This window comes from Gymnogyps californianus, chromosome 1, assembly GCF_018139145.2.
Source record: "Gymnogyps californianus isolate 813 chromosome 1, ASM1813914v2, whole genome shotgun sequence".
Taxonomy (NCBI): Eukaryota; Metazoa; Chordata; class Aves; order Accipitriformes; family Cathartidae; genus Gymnogyps; species Gymnogyps californianus.
This window is the reverse complement of record NC_059471.1, coordinates 150,304,524-150,326,298: the sequence shown is the minus strand read 5'-3', so window position 1 is coordinate 150,326,298 and position 21,775 is coordinate 150,304,524. Positions and strand designations below refer to the sequence as shown.

The following is a 21,775-nucleotide window of genomic DNA, read 5'->3' as shown; positions in this document are numbered from 1 at the left end:
GCATGCCTATCCAAAATAATAAAACAGCTGCATCCTTCTGCCAGTGCTGTTAATCTGCCAGTTTTATAAAGATGCTTATGAGAAGACATGGATCATATAAAGTCAATATCCTTTTACCCCTGAACCTCTTAGTCTGTATTTTATCCCATAACTCTGTTCTCTCATAGAGTGCATATATGTTCATAGATTATCCCTTCTTCCAAGTATCTGTTCCAAAGAATAGATACACATCTTGCTATCTTGTTTAAACGTGCAGTTAGTGTAGTGGCAGATGAGTGGTGTACCTTCTGTGACTTTGAGAAATAGTGACCATTTACCTGAATGTTAAGGATTTGGTGGTGAGAAAAGGATCAGGCAAGCTGCATAATTCTTCTCGTTCTTTCAGCAGTTTAAACTTTTTTTCCTTTCTATAGTTTACATGTGCTGTGTAGATGCTGATAAGGCATTTTTCAGCAGGTGCTTCCCTCCTGTAGCATGCTGGATTGCCTAGCCTTTGGGACAGCATACTTTCTCCTGTCCTAGAGTTTCTGTGTCTTAACTGCCTTTGTAATTCCAGCAGTGATAGTTCCTAAAGAAATCTCTCTTACTGAGGCATTGTTAAGCTGACACAATCAAATGCATGTGACTTCTTATAACCTGATGAATGGGCTCCTTATGCAGCCCTAAAAACCTGTGCTTGTCTCTTTCCTTTTATACTTTAACCTCTCAGTGACAGGAGGTAAACAAAAGAACCATTTTCTTTGCCTTTATTCCAATCATCAGGCTTTCTGTTCCTGAATGATGATTCCTTTCATGCAGTTGAGCTGTATTGTGTAGTTGTCCTGTGTGGCATCGAAATGCACCCATGAAGTGCGGACCTGTTGCTCTGAAGTGTTTGATAGCCTACAGTAAGGGTTTGGGAGGAGGTACGCATAGCTCTGAAGTCATCTGAATGGACAGAAGAAATTTGGGCAAATACTCATCTGGATTGCTTCTCAGGGAGCATGGGTTTTGACTTCAAGTGGAACTTACTTGACTTCTGACAAATTTAATGATACCTGCATGTAGCTACAAGAGTCTTTGTAGAGCATAAATACCAAAGTGACTTGAAAGAGGGAGGCAGAAGGATGTAACAGATTTTCAAGTACAAAAGAAAAGTTTTAGAATAATTGAAGATGAGCAAATGACTTGAGGCTTTTAACTTGAATCATAAAACTTAAAGCCTTTTCTGTTACAGAAGTGTGTACGTATTATCTATAAAAATAGAGTACAAAAATAGTTTTGGTGTTGACAGAAGGGTGCATGTAAATTCATGGAATTGTCAACTTGTCTTTATGCTGTATGCTATCTGAGTGAAAAAGATTTAGGTGAAGTCTTGAAGGCCAAAGGTAGACATTTGCATCTTAAGAATGGTCTTTCTGGAGCTGATATTTGTAAATTCTGATTGCCTTAAATTTTTTTTCTCTATAGATTTACTTGCAAGTTTCTTGCTCAGTTTGAAACCATTTAGCTTTATTTTCAAGCTAGCATTTTACTGTTGGTACGTCGGAGTTATGATTAAAAACTAGGCATCTGCTTCTGTATTTGCCTTATTCCTGCACTGCATTACAGGTTTTGTTGGGAGAGGTTGTCTTCTGAGTGTGTATGGGAGAGGCCTGGCATAACAGAATTTGAGGTCCCACCAAAACATGTTTGCTTTTGTTTTAAAGCAGATTATGTTCAAGATTTGTTGTTTTGTAGACTTCTTTATCACCTCTTCCTTTCCTCCATTTTTGCAACTCTTGGGAAAGAATGTTATTTCTTTGAAAGCACGTGAATTGGCATTTTACTTTAGATCAAAAGATCTTTACATCTGAATTTCTCCTTCACTTGCTGTTCTAAGCACTGGAAGTAATGCATGTTTTACTCGGACTGCTAGTCACTGAAGTAAGTGCTTGAATCTAGTATCTTTCCCTACAAATACGCCTTTTTTTTTTTTTTTTTTGTACGGCAAAGCATTTTTGGTTACACAGAGCAGAATATCTCCAAGTATTCCCACTTAAACAGTACGAAGACATGTGATACATCTATGGAGATGGTTTCCAGGCTCCACAAGCTTGAGTGGGTCGGATGCTGATGCATCCTTCACGGACAGTTGATGTGCCTGGCTTATTAACAGGCTTTTAGAGCTTGAATGTCTGCAGAAAAGACAGAAACTGGTGACCTAGTCAACCACGAGTAGACAGTATCCTGCCCAGAAGGCTGGTAATGTGTGGGAAATGGCCATGTCTCTGTCTGCCCTGTCCCCCAGAAAACTCTCATGTGAATTAACAAGAAAGTTGTAATAGGTTATGGCTGTTGAGTTGCAGCTGGGTTCAACTGTCTGGAGAGTCTTAGCTCTTTGAGAGGGGACGTGTTGGTACTCTGCTGAGTTTGCTGCCTGCCAGCTGGTTTTGTGTTGAAACTAGGAGAGGGAGGGAGTGGTTTTGTTTATAATTCACTGGCACAACTGTTTCCCTGGACAAGGGTTAGATTCCACAGTTTTTGCCTTTGTTCTCCTGGAGATCGTATCTGCTTGACTTGGGCAGCAATGGGAGACGTGACGGCCTTTCACAGTGATATGAGAGAAAATAGTGTTGTACTGGTGGGTTAACTTGCATCGTCCTCCAGCTGTTTTAGATTGGTTGACTCTGCTCTTATGTTAAGTTCAGCAGTACACTTTCAGTCTCTCTCCGTTTATTTTTTAAACAGAGCATTTTTTCCATAAGCCCAGCATGCTTGTTTTCTTTTTCTGCTGTCAGGATTAACAATGACAGAGGAGCAGAAAATGGCACATGAGAATCTTCTGTAGTAGAAGCAATTTCTACAGGCTTTTCCCCAAAGTGTACTGATGAGCACATGTGGGCATTGAGGTCTTTGGTCTTTGTCAAGTACTGGGCATTGACAGAAAATCGGTAGTTGCTACTGCTTAGAGAGTCAACAAATCGTTTTCATCTGAAGATATTTAACAAGGGAGCTACTTCTAATAAGGGTGTATTAGCAAGGCTGCTGAAGCCAAAATATGACTTTGTCCTAGGACTATTTGCTAAAGGAGTGTTAAATGTTAGTGCTTGTTTTTAATGAGTGCCAGCAAGCAGTCACCCATGACCAGTTGTATAAAACTGTTTCCAAGTGCTATATTAAGTGGAGTGTAGCTTTTATAAGAAGGTGACCTACAAAGGAAAAATGCTAAACTCCAGGAACCTTCAAGTACTTAACATTTTGACCAATAGGCTGAGAGGGTCTTTGGCATAGTGCTAATGAAAGACTTTTTTTGGTCCCGTGACAGCAAAAACAGCTTTGCACACCCTGCTTAGAGGGTGAATGTAGTTAGCCTTTTGGAAACTGTGGTGTGTGTATGTTTACAAGCCTGTCAGATTAAGAGAGAATGTAAACTCTAAATGATAAAGCTGTTATTTTAGAATAACTTGGTATGTGCAGAAGTTAGGGGAAGTCAGGGAAAGTTTTAAGGTGCTGTGCTTTTCCAGTTAATTACTTACAGTCCAAAGAACATAAGCTGATGAAATTCTGAAAAATGTGCAACAGGCTTTTAGGAGAAATGGCATGGCACGGCACTGCCGATTTCCCCCTTACTAAAGACCGGTTGATAAAAGGTCAGTTGACAGAATGGGCACAGAGGAGTTGCTGAAAAAAGCAATCTGGCTAGCTGAAAAAAACAATCTGGCTAGCTGAAAAGCATGTTACAGGACTGCGATTAGAAAAATAGCATATTTATATTATAGCCTTGAACGTATCTTGGCCATTATGCTGAATGCTCTCAAGTTATGAATCTGGCATGCTGCCCCAAGAAACATTAAATGACTTGAATGTCATGTTAAACACTATTAATCATTCATCTGATGAGATCAAGATAAACAAGAGCAAAAACTCCAAGTCATGTCTAGACTTTGTGACTTCAGTTTAATATGGGGGATAACAGTGGTATTGTAAATGCAGCGACATATGTTTTCTAAGTTGAATTTTAAGAAGAGAATTGTATATAAGTAGTAAGTCATATAATATCCCATGACTCAGTGTTAATCAAGACATTTGCTTTTTCTGAACTATCTTGCCTCTGTTACAATGATGTGTTTGTACCAAGGCAGAGTTCTGTCAGGACACAGATCAAGAAGAGAATTGGGGAGCATCTATCAGCAGCTGAAGGAAGCAACAAGAACATTAGAACAGATTCAGACTCCATCACGTTTTGAAAATTCCTATGATGGTAGCTTTAGGGCACCGGTGACATCTTGATGGTGAATTGGCATCACACACAGTTGAGCTTTGAGACATGGGACTTCATTAACTCCAGAGCTTAATACTACATAGGTATGTGCACAGTCAGTTAGGCCCTTGAGTAACTGAGTGATGACTCTGTCCAAAAAGGGACCCTAACACAGAAGAGTTCTGCTGTTTCTGGCGTTTAGGAGACTTGTATTGCAGTTGCTAGTGTTACTGGTTAATGTGTGCACTTCTGGTTCTGGATCAAATACCATACATGCAACCAATGAAACCTGTCAAATTTCTGAAAGTGCAGTCCTGAAAGCTGCTGGAAGTTTTGAGTATACAGCAGTCTATTGAAGTGACCGTTAGTTTAACTTTCCTTAATCCGTGCCTAGCTAGGTTCTTAGGCTCCTTTCTAACTGATGAACACTACAAAAAGGAGGACTGGAGATCATTTGTCATCCAACTGATACGTGTTGAAAAGAAACTTGGCCTTGCACATAATCCACAGAAAGTATTCTGTAGTGGAGCTCAGTAAAATGGGAGCTGATGCTCCCTTTGTTTCTGTTGCACTAGCTTGAGCTCCTTAAATCCCTTGGTTATCTGAACCAACTTTATTATCTAACAGGAAGCTCACCTAGCAAAAATGTGAATAATGTCTGCCAGATTAGTATTGGATCAGCTAATCAACCCAAGGATCAGAGGGGTGCTAGAAACAGTGTAAAGGAAGATTGGGGTGAGGGAGGACTGCTTTTGACACAGTAAGCTTCTTAGGTGGCTTCATTCAAGTCTGATTTATGTTTCAGTTTGCACACTCTAATGAACACAGATTGATGTTTTCTAGCAAAATTGCAGTCTGAAGTGATGAACAAGAGTTTGCTTGTCACCTGTGCAAGTAGTAGTCATGTGCAAACTCTCAAACTTTAGAAATTTTTAAACTGACATCAAGAAACTACAGACCTCAAGAAACTACACTTTTACCACTTGAAGTCCAGAGAACATAACTTTCTGAAATGTGGGAAGAGGGTTTCTGGAATCTTTTTCTACCATTGTAACTTGACTTCTGACAGGCTTTTCCATAGTAAGGACATTAATAAACAGTGTGTCTGTTAACAGATTTGAGAGCAATAGTAATAAAAACTGTTAATCTATGTGAGAAGCATAAGCTGTTGTAGTAGACAAGAGAAGTATATTGCGTTTACTAGAGCAGGTTTTACTGCAGTTTTCTCTGTAACAGGGTCTTTGGCTATGTGATTTGACTTTTTTGGACTGTATTCAGGCAACAAATTCTTGTACTAAACGTAAACTTTTTTTTTTAACTTTTGTGCCATTGCTATAAAAGAGTGAGATTTTAATGTTAAAATAAACTTATGTAATGATGGGCAATGTGCAACTGGGCTCTTAGGTTTCTTGCTCTTGTTTGCTCTGGTGCTCTAAGTCTTGGTTTTGGCATTAAACCTTTTCTATCCCTACCGAAGCACACTCTGAAATTCTTGTTTAGGAGATGATCTGTCCCTGGAAGTCTGTTGCCTGGAACTCTGTACAAAGTGGTATAATTAAGTCTGATTTCTACCTCTTTCTTTTACCTTCTTGTCTATCACTGTTATCACAAAAGACTCTGGAAAACTTGCCAAAATAAAGTGAATATGGATAAACCAGTAAAACTATTTTCTTCCAGCCAATGTCACTTGTCCTTCAGGTTTAGTTTATTCTCTGGTACCATTATTCAACTCGGGATGCATTTATACTTCTGTTGTGTAACTTCCATCTCATTAGGTATCTGTACTGTGTTTGTTGGTAGCTTTAACACTCTATGAATTTGCCAAGGGGGTAGGATTAAAATTGGAAGGATTGTTTGGCATTTCCATAGAATTAAGTGTCCAGACCCTCTAGAGCGTAAGTATACAGAAGCCATGATTTCTGATTTGTATGAAAGACTGATTCTACACATTGCTGCATATGTGCAGCAGAAGAATGACAGCTGATGATTGCAACAAGTTTGCTTGTTACAAGTGAATGAGGGTTTTAATTTAAAGATACTCTAAAATGCTCTAAAGACTTCACAGAATTTTTTTTGTCAATTTGAGACTGCTTTTAAAAGAAATTGAGTAAATTAGATGATGTAAAAGAACATCTGAAACATTAGCCAAGTGAAAATCCTTTTGGCCACTGATCTAGAAAGTAAAGGCAAAAATTATTCTGGAAGCACTTGCTTCAGGATGTACCATACCTCATTAAAAGTGGGAGTATCAGAGTTTTGTTCTGGGCTCTCATTTCTTGCACGGTCTTACGCAAGTGAGATTATTTACTTAATGTGTTCCCCATTTTAAAATGTGATTCTGGGAGCAGAACTTAGAATAGTTGAAAACAGGTCCTAAAGCATATGCTTGCTTATGTTGTTATGTTGTAGAATCATTCTTGAATTTCTGATATGATCAGCCAAAGAAGAGAGAATATGGGAATCCTAAGATACGAAGGAACTTGTCACAGTGGAAATTTTACAACAACATGCCTTCTGAACAGAAAAGCAGTATTTTTTCCCTTCAGTCATTGTCTGAAGAATTGAAGGTCGATAGACTCCTTCAGATTTCCAAATGAAAACTGGCATGGTGTTGCACTCCAGCTATAGATTTCCAGCTTCCAAGAAGCACGGTTTACTGTTCTTTCTAATGGGACATTATGGGAAGGAGTTGAGAGAGGATACACGTTCCAGAACGGACCTCATTTTGCCTCCGTAGAGAGGAAAGGACTAAGAAGCTGAGCTTTAGTTTTTTTCCTTGAATGCTAATTTTGCAGTTTAATGGCAAGGAGGAGATAGTAAAATCAATTCCATTTTCTGGCAGTAATCTGGGCTGTATATGTGATATGAATTCTTTTTATCACTAAAAGAAGCTCAGTAATGATTTGTTTGTAGGCACGTTGCCAAAATGCAGAGATTTTGGACTAGTTCATAAATAGCTGTGCTCTTCGAGCTTTACAGTCTGTTCAAATTTAAACCTTCCCATCATTCTAGAAATGGGAGTATGTGGAGAGGGGGAAATGAACATTTTTTGGCTTTGAGTCACTGGGCAGACTGCAATGAATACAGGCTTTGATTCCATAAGGGACCTTTTTTCCTGCAGTCCACCCAGTTTTGTAAATTGAGGATTACTAACTTGTTCACCCCATTCCAGCTGGTCATTGTGTGGTGCTGGGGGAGGGAGTTCTAGGGTAGCTAAAAGGCATAGCAGTGCTTCTTGTATCAAGTACATTGGAATTTAAATACCAGCCTTGCTTTTCTGTAAGGCATGTTCTTGGAAACTGAAGATTTCTTTGGTTTGTAAGATTGTGCAGACTATCATGAGCATCTTATCCAGACCCCCATGGCAGGGGGCTTGGACTAGATGATCTTTAAAGGTCCCTTCCAACCCAAACCATTCTATGTTTCTATGACCTTGAGTTAATTATTTATAATATTGAAAACTGAAAGTCCTAACCAGAGGGATCCATTAGTAGAAAAAGCCAGTAAAATTGATAGTGTGGGAAATAATGTCAGTGAATGTTGTTGAGTCAGAATGAAACCAAATTTGTTTTTTATTAATATGCTTTCTCGTCCAACAGGACATCTGCCTATTTTAGAAGGATATTAAAGCTATTTGCATCTCAGTGTTGCCTGATGCCTTTCTCAATAGAATTAATGGGATAATCTAGGCAGTGAGAGTGTATTTAATACTGTCTTATACCGCTGTAGGATCTGGCTAGAGCTGATCAATATTTATATCAATCATCTACTATAAAATATGAAATCATTGCCCAGACTTGCTCAGAGGGGGTGTTGACTGGAATGATAAATGAAGGCAGGTAGACATTACAAGGGACATGGATTATGTACAAAGATTCATTTAGTCAATCAAGTTGTCCTAGTGTGGACAAATGTGAGGTCATATATAAAATGCGAAGGATGTATACTATGTATTACATAGCAGAGATCTGCATGCTGAATAAGCAAAACTGGGTCAAGAACTATGTGGTGGGGGGACCTCTTTGAAAGATGAAGCTTCTGTGGCTACTGCAAGCCTCGGGTACAAAAGCGAGTATTAGCATGGCATTTCTCTCTCAAAAAACAAAAATATTGAAGAATCTAGATAGCTCACTGTAGGTTAGAAGAAGTCTCCTTTTATTTATTAAAAAAAGAAAGTTTTAAGCAGCTTGTTCAGTTAACTTGTTGATGGAAATATTTAATAAGGCCTTGCTCTAAGGAGAGAGCGGTGATGTGGGACAAATGCACAGCCAGATCTGATCTCTGACTCAAAGTTCAGGACATTAACCTGAACATGACTGGTAATAATTCATAGATAAAGCATGTGAGGTTATATAGTAGATTCTCAGTCACTTCAGATGGCATTATTGATAAGTAATCTTGATTTTAAAGTTGTTAAACTTGATATGGGAATAGGAGGGAGAAAAAGTGTTGTGGCTTGTAATATGGAGGAGGCCATTCTCCATACAGATTGTGGGGCTTTCTTGGCTTGGTCATGAGGTGCATGGCAGCTTTCTGCGTTAAGCCTGAGGGGTACAAAAGGCTCATTCTCTCTTTTCTAGCTTTCTCAAACTTGTTTACCTTGGAAGCTGAAGTGTTGAATGGGGTCTCTGATGGGCGCTGAGCATTGTAGCAAGCAAACAGGAATGTAGAACTTTTGTGTGCCCCCTACTTTTTTCCTAAGTGGAAAGCTAGAGTGTATTATAATGTGTAGATGATGCGATAAGTCAACGTAGGGTAGAAAACTACCAAACCTTGTTCCTGTAAAGTTATCAGTGATGTGTACCAGCTGAATATCCAGGTTCAGTGGGGTTTTTTTTGGCTTTCATAATTCTCTTGGTACACCTTGGGGATATGGATGTTTCTCTTTATTTGAATTTTGCTTAAAACTCTGATGTCTGTTACTGCTTTTTTTTGATAACTTGCCGTTGTCTAACTGGCAAAAGTTTCGTACTAGTTTCTGAAATACCTTGAAAGTCAAACAAATGAGTAAATGACCATTACTAGATTATGAGCTGAACAGAAGTGTCAGTTGAACAGAACAGATCTTCAGATTTGAACTAAAAATTGAGGTGAAACATGTATAACAAAGTAAATGGATTCCTCTCCTTGGCTTGCCTTTTATTATCCTAAAATGCTAGATATGTTATAGAGGCATTAAGGCAGGCATAGTGACATTGAAACACAAAATAGGAAGTAATGCTTCCCTAGAGGTGGGTAGGCTGCAAGCCTCAGACTCCATATCTGGGCTTTAATGAAGCGTAACTTACAGAAGAACACTGCTTTCTTCCAAACCTGGTGAAAACATGTGCAAAATGGATTAGACATGTGAGTTGTTCTCAGATACCTAAGAATGCAATAATTTTTTGGCTGGTTCTTTTGAATTCCTTCCTCAGTGCTGTACAAGGAAAGAAGACTTCTTTGTTTGCCAAGACCTCAAATCATAGTTTTGTATGGAAAACAACGTCACCTTTCTCTGTTCATCTTTCTACAAAGCATTTTCTCTTTTTCCCCCCGCAGTGTTCTGAGGATTATAAACACAATGATGAGTCACCTCAAGAAGACGAAGGGTTTATGGCTATGTCACCTCTTCTACAAGCCCACCATGCCATGGAGAGAATGGAAGAATTTGTGTGTAAGGTAAGGCCATATGGAAACTGCTGCAGTAGTTTCCTTTTTTAGGAAGCTCCAGTGGGCAACAGACTATACCTGCAGCAACTGTGCCACTAATGTGAGGGAGAGCAGGTACACACCATCCCTGAATGGGCATCTCTTGTTATAACTAGTAAAACTATAGCTCCTCAGGATCTCAGTCTGTCATAAATGAATAAATTGTAAAGCATGGAAAAATAGGGATTGCAAATGAGACTCTGAAGCTGGTCGTGCAACTGAGGAGTCTCTCTTGAGAAATACCTGTGAGTGCAAAGCAGAGTAAAAGCCTTCTGGTTCAAGGCACTTTCATTTACAAGGTCATTTTTTTCCAGGTTTGTTCAGACTTGCAAATATTTTGCTTTTCCAGCACCATTTGCATCCATTGTAGAATAAGCTTCGTTCCTCTACTTGAAAAGAAAACAAGGCTGTATTAAAACTATATCTAAGTAAATCCATTGTAGATTTTGTAATTGGTGACCTTGGCTCAATTTCTGCTACTTTTTAGAGCTGTGGGGCTGTATCAGTCTCTGGCCCTCCTTTCTTGGTGAAAGGAGTGCTGCCCCTTTATACACTTGTTCCTGCTAGTTTTATGAACTATTATTTGATATTTTTAGAGGGACTCTAGTTACTTGGTCTTCTTTTGTGTGGGGGTTGGTTGGGGTTTTTGTGTGTGTGGGTTTTTTGGTGTTTGGGTTGTGGGTTGGTTTGTGTTTTTTTTTTTTTTTTTTTTAACTATGCATCTTTTCACCTTTTTAGATGTTCTGTAGGGTGGATTGTGTAAAATGAATTCCCTCCTGCTGTTCCTACCTCAATTCACATTTTGGGTTAATGAAGTAAACCAGTTATTTTCTTGTTTAATGTATTTAAGAACCCAGTCTTTAACTGGGTTGGTTATTCTGATTAGTTTTGTCTTGCTTCCATGAAGGAGTGTGGAGAATTGATTAAAAACTGTGGGCTCTTGTTGAAACTGAAATAAGAATGTAGCTTTTTAAACTTAGTGTTTCAGGATTCTTCAGGCTCGCTCCTGTATTACTAGCCAGACGACAAATCCAAGGAACACTGCAGAAACAACCCCGGTACATAAAGCAATTCCCTGATACCCCTCTGCTTGGCAGTGCTGCTTCTGATGCCAAACTGAAGACTACACATATCTTATGTTACTGAAGCAGCGCTAAGAACACCTGTGCACACTTTTTTCATTTGGAACCAGCTGCAAGAATAGATGTGTGCACACACACTCTCTCTCCCTTCAAAGAAGAAATCTGATGGAATTGAGAGTCATGGATCTGTTGCCTTAACTGATCTGTCACCATTTGTTTTGGGAGTGTGGGAGCATTTTTTTTCCAACCTGGATAAGGGATTGAACACTTCTCACTGGACTGTTGCCACTTCATGCTTTCTGGCCTATATTAGTGCTGATGGGTAGCTTTTTTGCTGGACTGCCCCAAATGCTAGCAGATATGTAGTCAGATTGGCTTGTGGTTGGAAGAACACGCTTTTACTTCTTGGAGAGAACTAGGTGTAGGCTTCTTCAATTAAATGGAAAGGATGATCTGTGAAAATAACAGAACATGGAAATGAATTAAATGCTTTCCCTTCATTAGCAGTAAAAAAGCCGAATAGCTTTCATGTTCAATGAAATGCTGAAGTATTTCTTTCTCTGGTGGTGCAGCTCAACTTCATAATGATACTGTTTTGAATAGGGAACAGTGACTTAAGCATTATATTTCAAGTGTAAAGCCTTTTCTCCAGAGATGTCCTATCAACCCTTTTCTTTTTACTGTACTCATAGATTAACTCTAACACTTTTACTAATATGGGTTTTCTGACTTTTGCCATACATCAGTGGAACTCAGTTCCCTGCATTTAACTAAAATCTTCTAACTTCTAGGTATGGGAGGGCCGATGGAGAGTCATTCCCCATGATGTTCTGCCTGACTGGCTAAAGGACAACGACTACCTGTTGCATGGACACAGACCACCCATGCCTTCCTTCCGGGCTTGTTTCAAGAGTATCTTCAGAATACATACAGAGACTGGTAACATCTGGACACATCTTCTAGGTATTTTCAGCTTGCTCTAATGCTAATTGGCTTCATTGCTCTCTTTCTTTGAGAGCAAGATAGAAGGGGGTGTGGGGTGGTCAGTGTTATTGTTCCACTAGTAACCTGTTAAATTAACAGGTTGGTATCCCTCTCCTAATTTTATCCTACCAGGGTTGTATGGGACTTCCTTAATTACGGCATTCAATACAAATGAATGAATTAAAAATTTCCTGATCGTTTTAATTAATTTAATTAAATAAATTACTGGAAGATATTATTTTTTTCCCAAGCATGTAGGTGTTAATTGAGAATGCGTTTCTTGCCACAGGAACACACTTCAGTTGCAGCTCGTATGAGTGGTTTTCAACTTGCAAGGAGCCTTGAAGGGAAAGGGTTTCTTTGAACTATGCCCTTCTCTTTTTACATTTTGCAACAGATTTTTTTGTTGTTCTAGAATGTCCAACTAGTTGTCAGGCATCTTGCAAAACAAGTGAAAATACAGAGTCCATGCAAGTCTGTATTGCGTCAGTCTGAGACAGAAATGTGGTTGGAATGCATAACTGAAGTAGGGCAGTAGTTCATTCTGCCTGTGTGCTGCTGGTTGTCTTGCAGCTCCTATGTTTAGTGCTCCTGTACATTAAAGTCATGCTTTTAGAAAGAAAAGCTTTCAGTGTGCATGAACTTGACACCTTTCTGCCTTACTGTTTTTCAGGATGCGTGTTCTTCCTTTGTCTGGGAATCTTCTACATGTTCCGGCCAAACATGTCCTTTGTAGCACCTGTGCAGGAGAAAGTGGTTGTTGGATTGTTCTTCTTGGGAGCCATACTCTGCCTCTCCTTCTCATGGCTCTTCCACACAGTTTATTGCCACTCAGAAGGTGTTTCCCGGCTCTTCTCCAAGTAAGTGCCTAGAGGACAGGGTAGGCCAAATAGGAAACAGGTGGGAAAACAGGGTTGGAATTTATGCCTGGAGCCCCAGTATAGGAGTTGTTCATTGCATGACTGCATGTACTTTGGAAAGAGTTGAGCAGAGATTCAGTGCAGCTTCTTCTAATTAATTGTTTGTTTCAGCATGAGTTTTTGTGCTGTCGTTTTAGTCTTCAAACTCCTTCATTTTCTGCTGTTTGGCAGGCGCGTGCATGCATCTTGCTACTGTAAGTAATATACCTAGAGTGTAGTTGCAGGACTTTGAATTTTTAATGCAGCTGTCACTTCTTGTAATTTCAACTATTCTGAGTAGCTTTGAATCTTAAACTTATGTAAGACAGCTCCATAAAGTGTATCACATGTCTTGGTCTTTTGGTTTTACTATGCGTTCTTTTTTGGCTGGCTGCTAAATATCTCATATTTCCTAAGATTACTCAAACTAGGATTGTGTAATCTGCAAGACCACCTCTAAAGTAACCCAGCAATTAAAATTCCCTACTGAAAAATTAACTCCATCTTTTGTAGGAGCATTTTGTCAGGGTGTGGTAAAAAGCAATGGCTATAGGAATTCCTTTTCTTCACTGGTGTATAGAAAAACAGCGTGGTTGAAAAATTGCGACATTATTCCCCAGTGGTCACTTAAGCTGATGCCTAACTAACTCATGCTTGTCATATACTAAAGTGTTTGTGTTGGCTGTGCTCTCACAAAATACTGCGTGCCCTTTTTTGTGTTCAGAGGACTCTTGTGCTGCTTTTTTCCTCATCTGAAGCTTAAATCTGAGTTTCCTTCAAAAACCTTTGGTCTAAAGGCTGCTGTATGTATTGCTGATGACTGGCCAAAATTGGCCTTACTAGCTGTCTATCAAGGTAATCCATTACTGTAGGAGGGCATTGGTGGAAGAGTTGCCATCAGGAAGTAAGTTGCAATAGTGAGAATAACTTCATTTTGCAGTGAGAAGTAGACGGTTGGTCTACTAAAGAAGAGAGTGTTGGTATGAGGACTTCCAAAGGTTCGCGTTTCTTATCAAACTGATTTTTGTTTCCTTCTAGGCTGGATTATTCTGGCATTGCACTTCTCATAATGGGCAGCTTTGTACCATGGCTGTACTACTCCTTCTATTGCAACCCTCAGCCTTGCTTCATCTACTTGATTGTGATTTGTGTCCTGGGCATCGCAGCGATAATTGTCTCACAATGGGACATGTTTGCAACCCCTGAATACCGGGGTGTAAGGGCAGGTAAGACCTGAAGTTAACTGTTGTGCTTCTTGACTGCCTTTCCTCCTTCCTAGTTGCCACTTGGAAATACCATCTTGGGAAGACTTAAGAGAGCTTAATTTTATAGAGAGCTAATATTCTTGGATTGGGAGCTTGATGGGTTTTCTTTCAGCATTTATTATAGCCAACTGGATGCACAGATAAGGGCTGGTCCAAGTCCTGGAAGTGCATTCCTGAAATGGACAGTAACACATGCAGTAGGAAAGGTAGTGTAAAGTATTTCTAGCTATAGCTAGCAACTTTGCTCTCTCAAAAAATGACTGACTGCTTGGTGTGTGTATGTGTACTTCTACCGTTTGTCTTGTTTTTGTAATACTAGGCTCAGACACTAGCAAATCATTGAATGATTGAATTAATCTGAGTGATTTCACTAGATAAAATACATATTTAAGACACAGAGCCTAGTTTTTCTCTTCACATCATCAAAAGAACAAAAACAGATTTGGTTTTACATTCTGAGGTAGGAAGAAAGAGAAAGCTTTAGGGGGCAGCTATGGAATGTGCACATAGCTGGGTTGAATAGTAGTATTTCTTGTTACTTAACCTGCACATGCTGTCTACAGTAAATCTAGATTTCCTGGACAAGCTGTGGGCGTACCTTCAGAGAGTTCAGCCTTCCAAACTTAAAATCTGTGGATGGGACATGACTATTCCCCCATGCACACTTTTTTTACAAGATTTCTGTACTTGCTGCTAAAATCTAAATGAATAAACCGTGTTCTCTTATATGGCAGATCAGATGAGCCGCAGATGCTACTTTTCTGTTTCCTAGGACTACTTGTACAGTATATGATAAATAATCTCTTTGTTGTCTCTCCTTGTTGTCTTGCTCTTGAGAGATGATGGTAGTGAGACATAGTTCATGTAGTCTCAGTGCCCTCTACAGTCCAAGATGTGTTACTGGCTTAATGTACATTAAAGCTGGCAGACACAATCAGTAAATGAAATATTTCAGTATCTGCTGGAACATATAACTAAGTAGCTTCTGGTATATGAAGGAATTCTGTGGATTCTTTAACTTCCTTTCCAATAAAGCTCTTCCGGGGACCTCCAGCTTCAAGGGTTGTCACCTTTCTGCTGCTTTGGCAAATACTGAGTTTTCCTTTCATAGCTTTTGTGTTTTCATTGTCTCCCTTTACCGCCACTGTGTTCAAACCTGACTCTCCCACATTTTCTTTACCTCCCAGGAGTATTTCTAGGTCTGGGTCTTAGTGGGGTTATTCCCACCCTGCACTTTGTCATCTCTGAGGGGCTCCTGAAAGCAGCCACAATGGGGCAGATAGGCTGGCTGGCACTCATGGCATGCCTGTACATCACTGGTGCTGCACTATATGCTGCCCGCATCCCGGAGAGATTCTTCCCTGGCAAGTGTGACATCTGGGTGAGTCTACAGAATGACTGGATGAGGAGACGAACGTGAAAGCTGGTTCCCCTTGAGGCTGGAGGATGTTGTGTCAATGTTTTCATATTGCAAGTATCAAACTGCTGCACCAGAAGCATAGGTCTTAAGGGGCTAATCAACTGTGGGCTCTCTGAGCCCAGCTTACCTGGTGCCTCTCTTGCTGAGTTATCACAAACTGGCTGATCTGAGGTAACTGCTGGTGTGCAAGTTCACCCCAGCACATGTACTAGATAGCTTTAATAGATGGGTAAGCAACTTTGTGAACTTTTTTGTATGTGTGTGTGTTGAGGATCCTGCAAACACACATCTTAACTTGCTTCTATGCAGAATAGTGCATGGTTATTTCTCTGATGCTTAGTGTGTTCTCTGGGATCTTCACCATGTCTGGCTACTCATCTTGTGCAGCCAGTGAAAATGCTGGATAGAAATGGTAGACTTTGGAGGGATCGCTGGCCCAGAAGAAGGGAAAGTGGGGTGAGCAAGTGGGTGGGCAGGAGAAACTTGGTATGAGGGAAAGGATCACAAAGACTGTGGAGGGGAAATATGTGGGGAATACGTAAAGAAAGAAGCAAGAGTAGAGATGAGATGGAGGTGGACCTTTGGAAGGCGGCTGTACTTCCACTAGGATAGTTCGAGGCCCCTAAAGAAGACTAGAAGAGAGGATGAGGCCTGGGTTGTTTGAGTGGCTTTTGCACAGCACCAGTTTGCTAGGTTTGTTTAAATGGCCAAACAGAGCCTTGTTATGATAAAGAGCTGGGCTCCAAAAGCACTGGTGTACCACCAGCTCTTTTCCAAGCTTCCTGTGGAGCCTGCAAAATACACATTTGTAGAAATTTTTCAAGAGCATTATCCATATTGGTATGGCTTCCCTCAAACAAGGGCATGCTTTGTCATGTAGTTCCCTCATGGTTTTCATTCTGCTTTACTATAATCAATAGCATCCTGGGCATTCATTCAGAACATCTGGTTGTTTCTAGGTTTTAATATAATACCATTTTTTTTCTGTTCTGTTTCTCTGTGTCAGAGAAATAAAATAACATTCAAAATCCACTTGGTAAAACTTATGCCTGTGACCAGAGCAGAGTTTGTACCTGTTAGCTTTACGAGAGCGCCCTTTTTATCAATAAACGACCAGTGTGTGTTGTGGAGGAACTAATTTTAAAAGTGTCCTGCTTAAGCCTTTTGCCCAAAGCTCTGAAATTATCCTTGTCCCTTCACAAAGATGCGCTATAGCATTTATGTAGCGTATTTGTTGATTGACCAGCTGGCTAAGATGACTGTGCAGGAAAGGGGTGTGTGTGTGGAGAATTTGATTATTTTGCGAATGATAGGAGAGGGATGGGCTTTAATACACAACTTGGAGAACTTTGCAGCTTGTGGTTTGAGGTGCTGCTACGTGTTACTGTGTACTTCAGCTGAATGTGTGGCTTTTTTGGAGACAGGGTAGCACTAGAACCCGAAGTACCCCGGCTGAACAGAAGTGTTTTCTTTTCCGCAGTTCCACTCCCATCAGCTGTTTCACGTCTTTGTAGTGGCTGGCGCTTTTGTGCACTTCCACGGGGTTTCGAACCTCCAGGAGTTCCGTTTCACGGTCGGAGGAGGCTGCGCAGAGGAAGATGGGATGCAGTAAAACCAGCCTTCAGCCCAAGATCATAACCAAAACAGTACCGCAAGTGCGGTTGAAGCATACAGGCTAGCAAAATGAATACCTAAGAAGAATCCAAGTTTCACCTGATGGGGCATGGAGCTTCATGGGGATTCTGACTAACCAAGATAAATTCTATACCTCAAGCAATGGAATGAATTAATTTGAAGACCAGGAAATTCTGAAACCCTAATTTATTCTTGGGATCTACAGATTGAGCTACAGAGGACCCTTTCCAAATCGGCTTCTGTTCAATGCCATATTTATTTGTAGAATTGGGGAGGGATAGCTTAGCAGTTTCCTTTTTTTTTTTTTTTAAAGAAAAAAAATCAAGGTTAAATTTATATCCTCTTGGAGGGTTTGGGAGTTGATTTTAGATGCTCTTTTGGGAGAAAAACAAATTGTAAATAAGATTTCTAACTTTCTGTTTAAATAAAATTTATATAAATGTTTTAAACAATGGGTGGGGGGAAAAGGGTTTTTGTAAAGAATGCAACATGCAAGTACCACACACTGTTTCAATTTTGCACAAAATAAATGATTGCAGGAGGACCAGGTAAAATTCCCAGGAGTGAAGCACGTTGGCCCTGCAAATTTTCCTGGTGGCCACCATGCCCTGGGCAATGTGGGGTCCTGGCCAGCACTTGGAGTAGGTTCAGTACTTGTGCACAAGGGTTGTGAAGGCTGGATTAATCATGTTGTCATCCAGGTCACAGTGTTAGCAAGTTTATTTACTCGAGTGACTCGAAAGATACATCTGCGCCCTGCCTAAGCGTGTGGGACAGCTGCCTTCCAAGCTTTGCGTGGCCTGTATGGTTTTGGATAGTGGATCTTACAGTTAGTTGTTTTGGTTCTCATCATATGAATTGGAGCATGATGGGATAACTGCACATGAAATGGCAAACAGTCCAACTCCATCAGTGCCTGCCTATACCCAAAGGCCCCCATTGAGTTGATGGTTGCCATTTGCGGGCCTGCTCTGTTGTGTCTGAACAAATGATGGTAATACATTTGTCAAAAGATAGTTGAGCATGTGAGGGGAGACAGAGGTGGGGTTAAGATGGACTGGAAAGAGGAAGCTGTGCGCTCCAGAACTTGGAGTTAACAGTTACTGCAGACCTCAAGCACATTACCTTCTCGTGTGTCAGGCTCCATATGCCAAGGGAGTTTGCAAGTTTTTCTTTTAAAGAGGAAAAATCCACAATCAGCCCAATGCAGTTCCTTTTTTTTTTTTCTTAGGTCTGCTTCCCATCTGTGCTTTAGCAATAGGACTGCTGGTATTTCTTAAACCTAAAACTAAGAGTTCAGTTGGATTGCTGTGGAGCAGACGCACCTCCTATATAAAGGGAGGCATATACCCTTCTCTTGTGTAATTGATGTAGCTTGATCTTTGGAGCCCAGTCAGAAGCCAGACTGAAGGAGAATCTTTGGAGTTGTAAGATGAAACTTGAACGTTTTGTTTGTTATGGCACAGGTATTGCTTGGAGTGTTTAGTTGGAAATTCAGAGCAATTACCTCTCACAGATGAGTTAAACAGCTTATAAAGTGCTGTATTTCACAAGGAAGGAAGGTAAAAGGTGGTTTTTTGTTGTCTGTTTTCTTTTTTTTTTTTTTTTGAGTCCTGCAAGTTTGAATTTTCATCCTTCAAGAGAAAAATGTGGATTGCAAAGATCTTGCAATGTGGATTGCAAAGATCTTCCCTGGGTATCAAGGAGTGTGTTTTGGGGAGTTACTTTGCCTAATGCAGTCAAGTAGAAGCAGAATGCCTTCCTGAGGTTGACTGGATGTTAAGGCTTCACCCCTCAAATGGAGTCTTTGTAAAGCCTCTGAGAGCAAGGTCAGCTGCAGAAAGAGGTGCTGCAGCAGAGTCTGCGAGCTTAGAGGGACGTGTTCTCAGTAGGATCACTACACTGGATGCCTGTAGGGCCAGAAGAAGTTTATCACAGGTCTGTGTGGTACTAAAATGAACTAAAGAGCAGTATTAACTTGGATGTAAGGGCTAATAGCACTGGCATCCCGGACAAAGATGTAGAGTTGCCTGGCAGGAAGTATACTGGTGTCTGAGAAAAGCATGGTACATATCAGAATCAGAGTTGTCTGTAAGGTGCTTTGGGATACCTCTGTAACAGTACCAGCAGAAGTGGCAGTCTCCATCCTGGATCATCCCACGTTCACTCCTTGAAGGGTGATTGTAACCTGGTCCTACACAGCACAGAACTATTACAAAAACACAGTACTCCACCTGCTCTTCTTAACCCAGTCAGTCTCTCCGTTCAAGAAGTTTGTGTGTTCCAATAAAAACAACCTAGCTGTGCACTTTTCTGTAGCTCTTGCTGAGAACTCTTCCCAGGTTGGCACCTGAATGCCTTACTCTCAGCAGTCAGAGGCTTGCTTGCTCTGTGTGCAGGTTATTGCCATAGAATAGTTAGGACCTACAGCTTCTTTCCTTCCCCATTAAATAGTGGCCTTGTTCAGTATATTTCTTTTTAAAAATTGCTTACTGTTGGAAGCAATGAAGCACATTCTGGGGTTTTGATGGTTGGGGACTCTGGTGATGGTTCCATATAAGATGGGATCTTACTACTTGCTGTATTCTTAACTTCTGCTAATAAAAGAACCAAATGGATTATTGTCTAGTTTGGGTCTTTCCGTGCTGTGTGTGAAGCTTGAAAGAGTCGTGCTCGCTTTCTTCCTTCCCAACGCTTACAGGCAATGCTTTGTAGGTAAAAGACTTCTGCTGGTGCAGAAACCAAACTGATGCCTAAAGGCTCGTTTACGTACGGTTGAACTGATCTTGCTGTATATCTCCTCAAGCAAAAGCCGGTGGGTGGGGGAGTTCGTGCGACTGAAACATTAGTTCTGCTATGTGGCATCCTCTTGATGTCTATAATTCACATCAAGTATGTGCCTGGTCTTGCCGTAAGATTTCAATACTGTCTAGTGCATTTAAACATCACAGCAGACAAAGGTGTCCATGGACCGTGCTGCCTCTTAGTTACAGTGCTAATCTTGAGAGAAATTTGTTTTTCCAAAGTCTAGACTTTTATTCGATGCCCACCGGAGTTGCCAGTTGCAATATGGGGCTGACAGTGGTGCAGGGGAAGGAGGTGTTATTAGGTGTGTCTGGTGCCACCACTTCATGAAGCTGCTTGTAAGAATTCCCCTGACGTAAAATTCTTCTGAACTTGCAGAGAATGAAAAGCCTGGGACAACATGTATCCTGTCCCATGTCTGCTTGTTTTTGACCTCTGCCATATTTTAAAAGTAACTTGAGGACAAAGTGGGATTGGTGTTACTGTTAAGTTTCATCTTTTCTTTTGGAAAGCTTAGCTGAATCCACACTGTAGAGTAAGGGCATAAAGCTGCAGGGTGGTCTTGGGGCTGACTAGCCTTTGTCAGGTCTCTCTCTTCATCCACCAAGCTTCCATCTGAACCAAAGCTAGCTATAATTTCAAAGGTTATCTACTTTTGCATGTTTAGAGACACTAATTTTCAGTGGCTCAGTTTTCCAGTTCCTGGTCTTGCAGATCTTAGAGCAGACTGCATGTGTACTGTCCCCTTCCTCGCTCCAAGGTTTAAAAGGGCTTTCTCTTACCACTGCAGGTTGGGTGCCAGGAGGGAACAGGCAGACAAGGGAAAGGAACAAGCTGGCTAAGGAGTCAAACTGGGTGGAGTGTGGTGGAAGGAGCAGAAACTGTGATTTATGGACAGTGTTGGAAAGCCAAAGGTGAAGCGCTGGGGGGGGTGAGAGCTTGCAAGGAGAAAAATGGGCAGGAGGGACTAAGGGTGCGAAGAACGAGAGCTGGGGGGGCGAAGGAAGTGGGTGCTGGAGACCTTGGTGGTTGTGGGCAAATTTTTAGGTGAGTTGAGATTGAGAAGAGGTGTTCAGGAGGCCTGAACTCAAATTCCTGGGGTAGAGGAAATGCCTCCCAGCCTGTACCCGTGTAAGGGATTGATAGTCTCCTCCTGCTATGCAGGCTTAGGGGCTGGCAGGGGCTGGAAGGAGTGGGCTTTGGCTGGGGCGGGAGTGGGGCTGGTGCTGACCAGAACAGCCCTGTGCCTGGAGTGGGGCTTTCTGCTCCTTCATTGCTGTTCCTCGACTGTCAGCAAACATCTGTGAACTGCCTGGGCAAGATACGCCTAATCCTCCTCTTGTGTTGGCTCACACTGAGCCTGGGCATCTACAGCTGTGCTGTTTATCTGTTACTTGACTCAAGATACACGTTTTGGAGTGACTTGTAAGAGAGCCAGCTCCAGTAAATGACCTGTGACAGCTTGAGGTCTCAGGATGGATTTTTTTCCTTTTTTTAAATGCAAAGCAAATTCAAGGAGCGTGGAGAACATTGGCATCAGATTACACAGGAATTACACTAAAAGAAGCTGCCACGTTTGAATATGAATTGGGTTTATTCTGTTTTCAGAAAGCAGAGTGATACTTAAAAGTTGTCTGGGCAGGCTAAAATTGTATGTCCTACCTTTTCTGCATGTAGTTGTAGGCATGCTTTGCCCTCTCCCAAAAATCGTTTGCTTCATTCATTGCAAAGGGTGAATTTACCCTGAGCATGGATTAAAGCGCTGCAATCAAGGT

General features: G+C 41.0%; 1 protein-coding gene across 4 annotated transcripts in view; it reads left to right on the top strand.

The window, feature by feature from the left end:
- Positions 1-19,813, top strand: part of ADIPOR2 (adiponectin receptor 2) — a 47,619-nt gene extending 27,806 nt beyond the window's left edge. For 3 of the 4 annotated variants that reach the window (XM_050900289.1, XM_050900297.1, XM_050900306.1), the window contains 6 exons: positions 9,761-9,880; positions 11,784-11,955; positions 12,650-12,836; positions 13,914-14,101; positions 15,328-15,521; positions 17,041-19,813. In XM_050900289.1, the coding sequence (XP_050756246.1) occupies positions 9,761-9,880; positions 11,784-11,955; positions 12,650-12,836; positions 13,914-14,101; positions 15,328-15,521; positions 17,041-17,172 (993 nt within the window). In that variant the 3' untranslated portion in view covers positions 17,173-19,813. The remainder of the gene's footprint in view (positions 1-9,760; positions 9,881-11,783; positions 11,956-12,649; positions 12,837-13,913; positions 14,102-15,327; positions 15,522-17,040) is intronic. The other variant, XM_050900313.1, reaches the window with a different exon arrangement.
- The last annotated feature ends 1,962 nt before the right edge of the window (positions 19,814-21,775 follow it).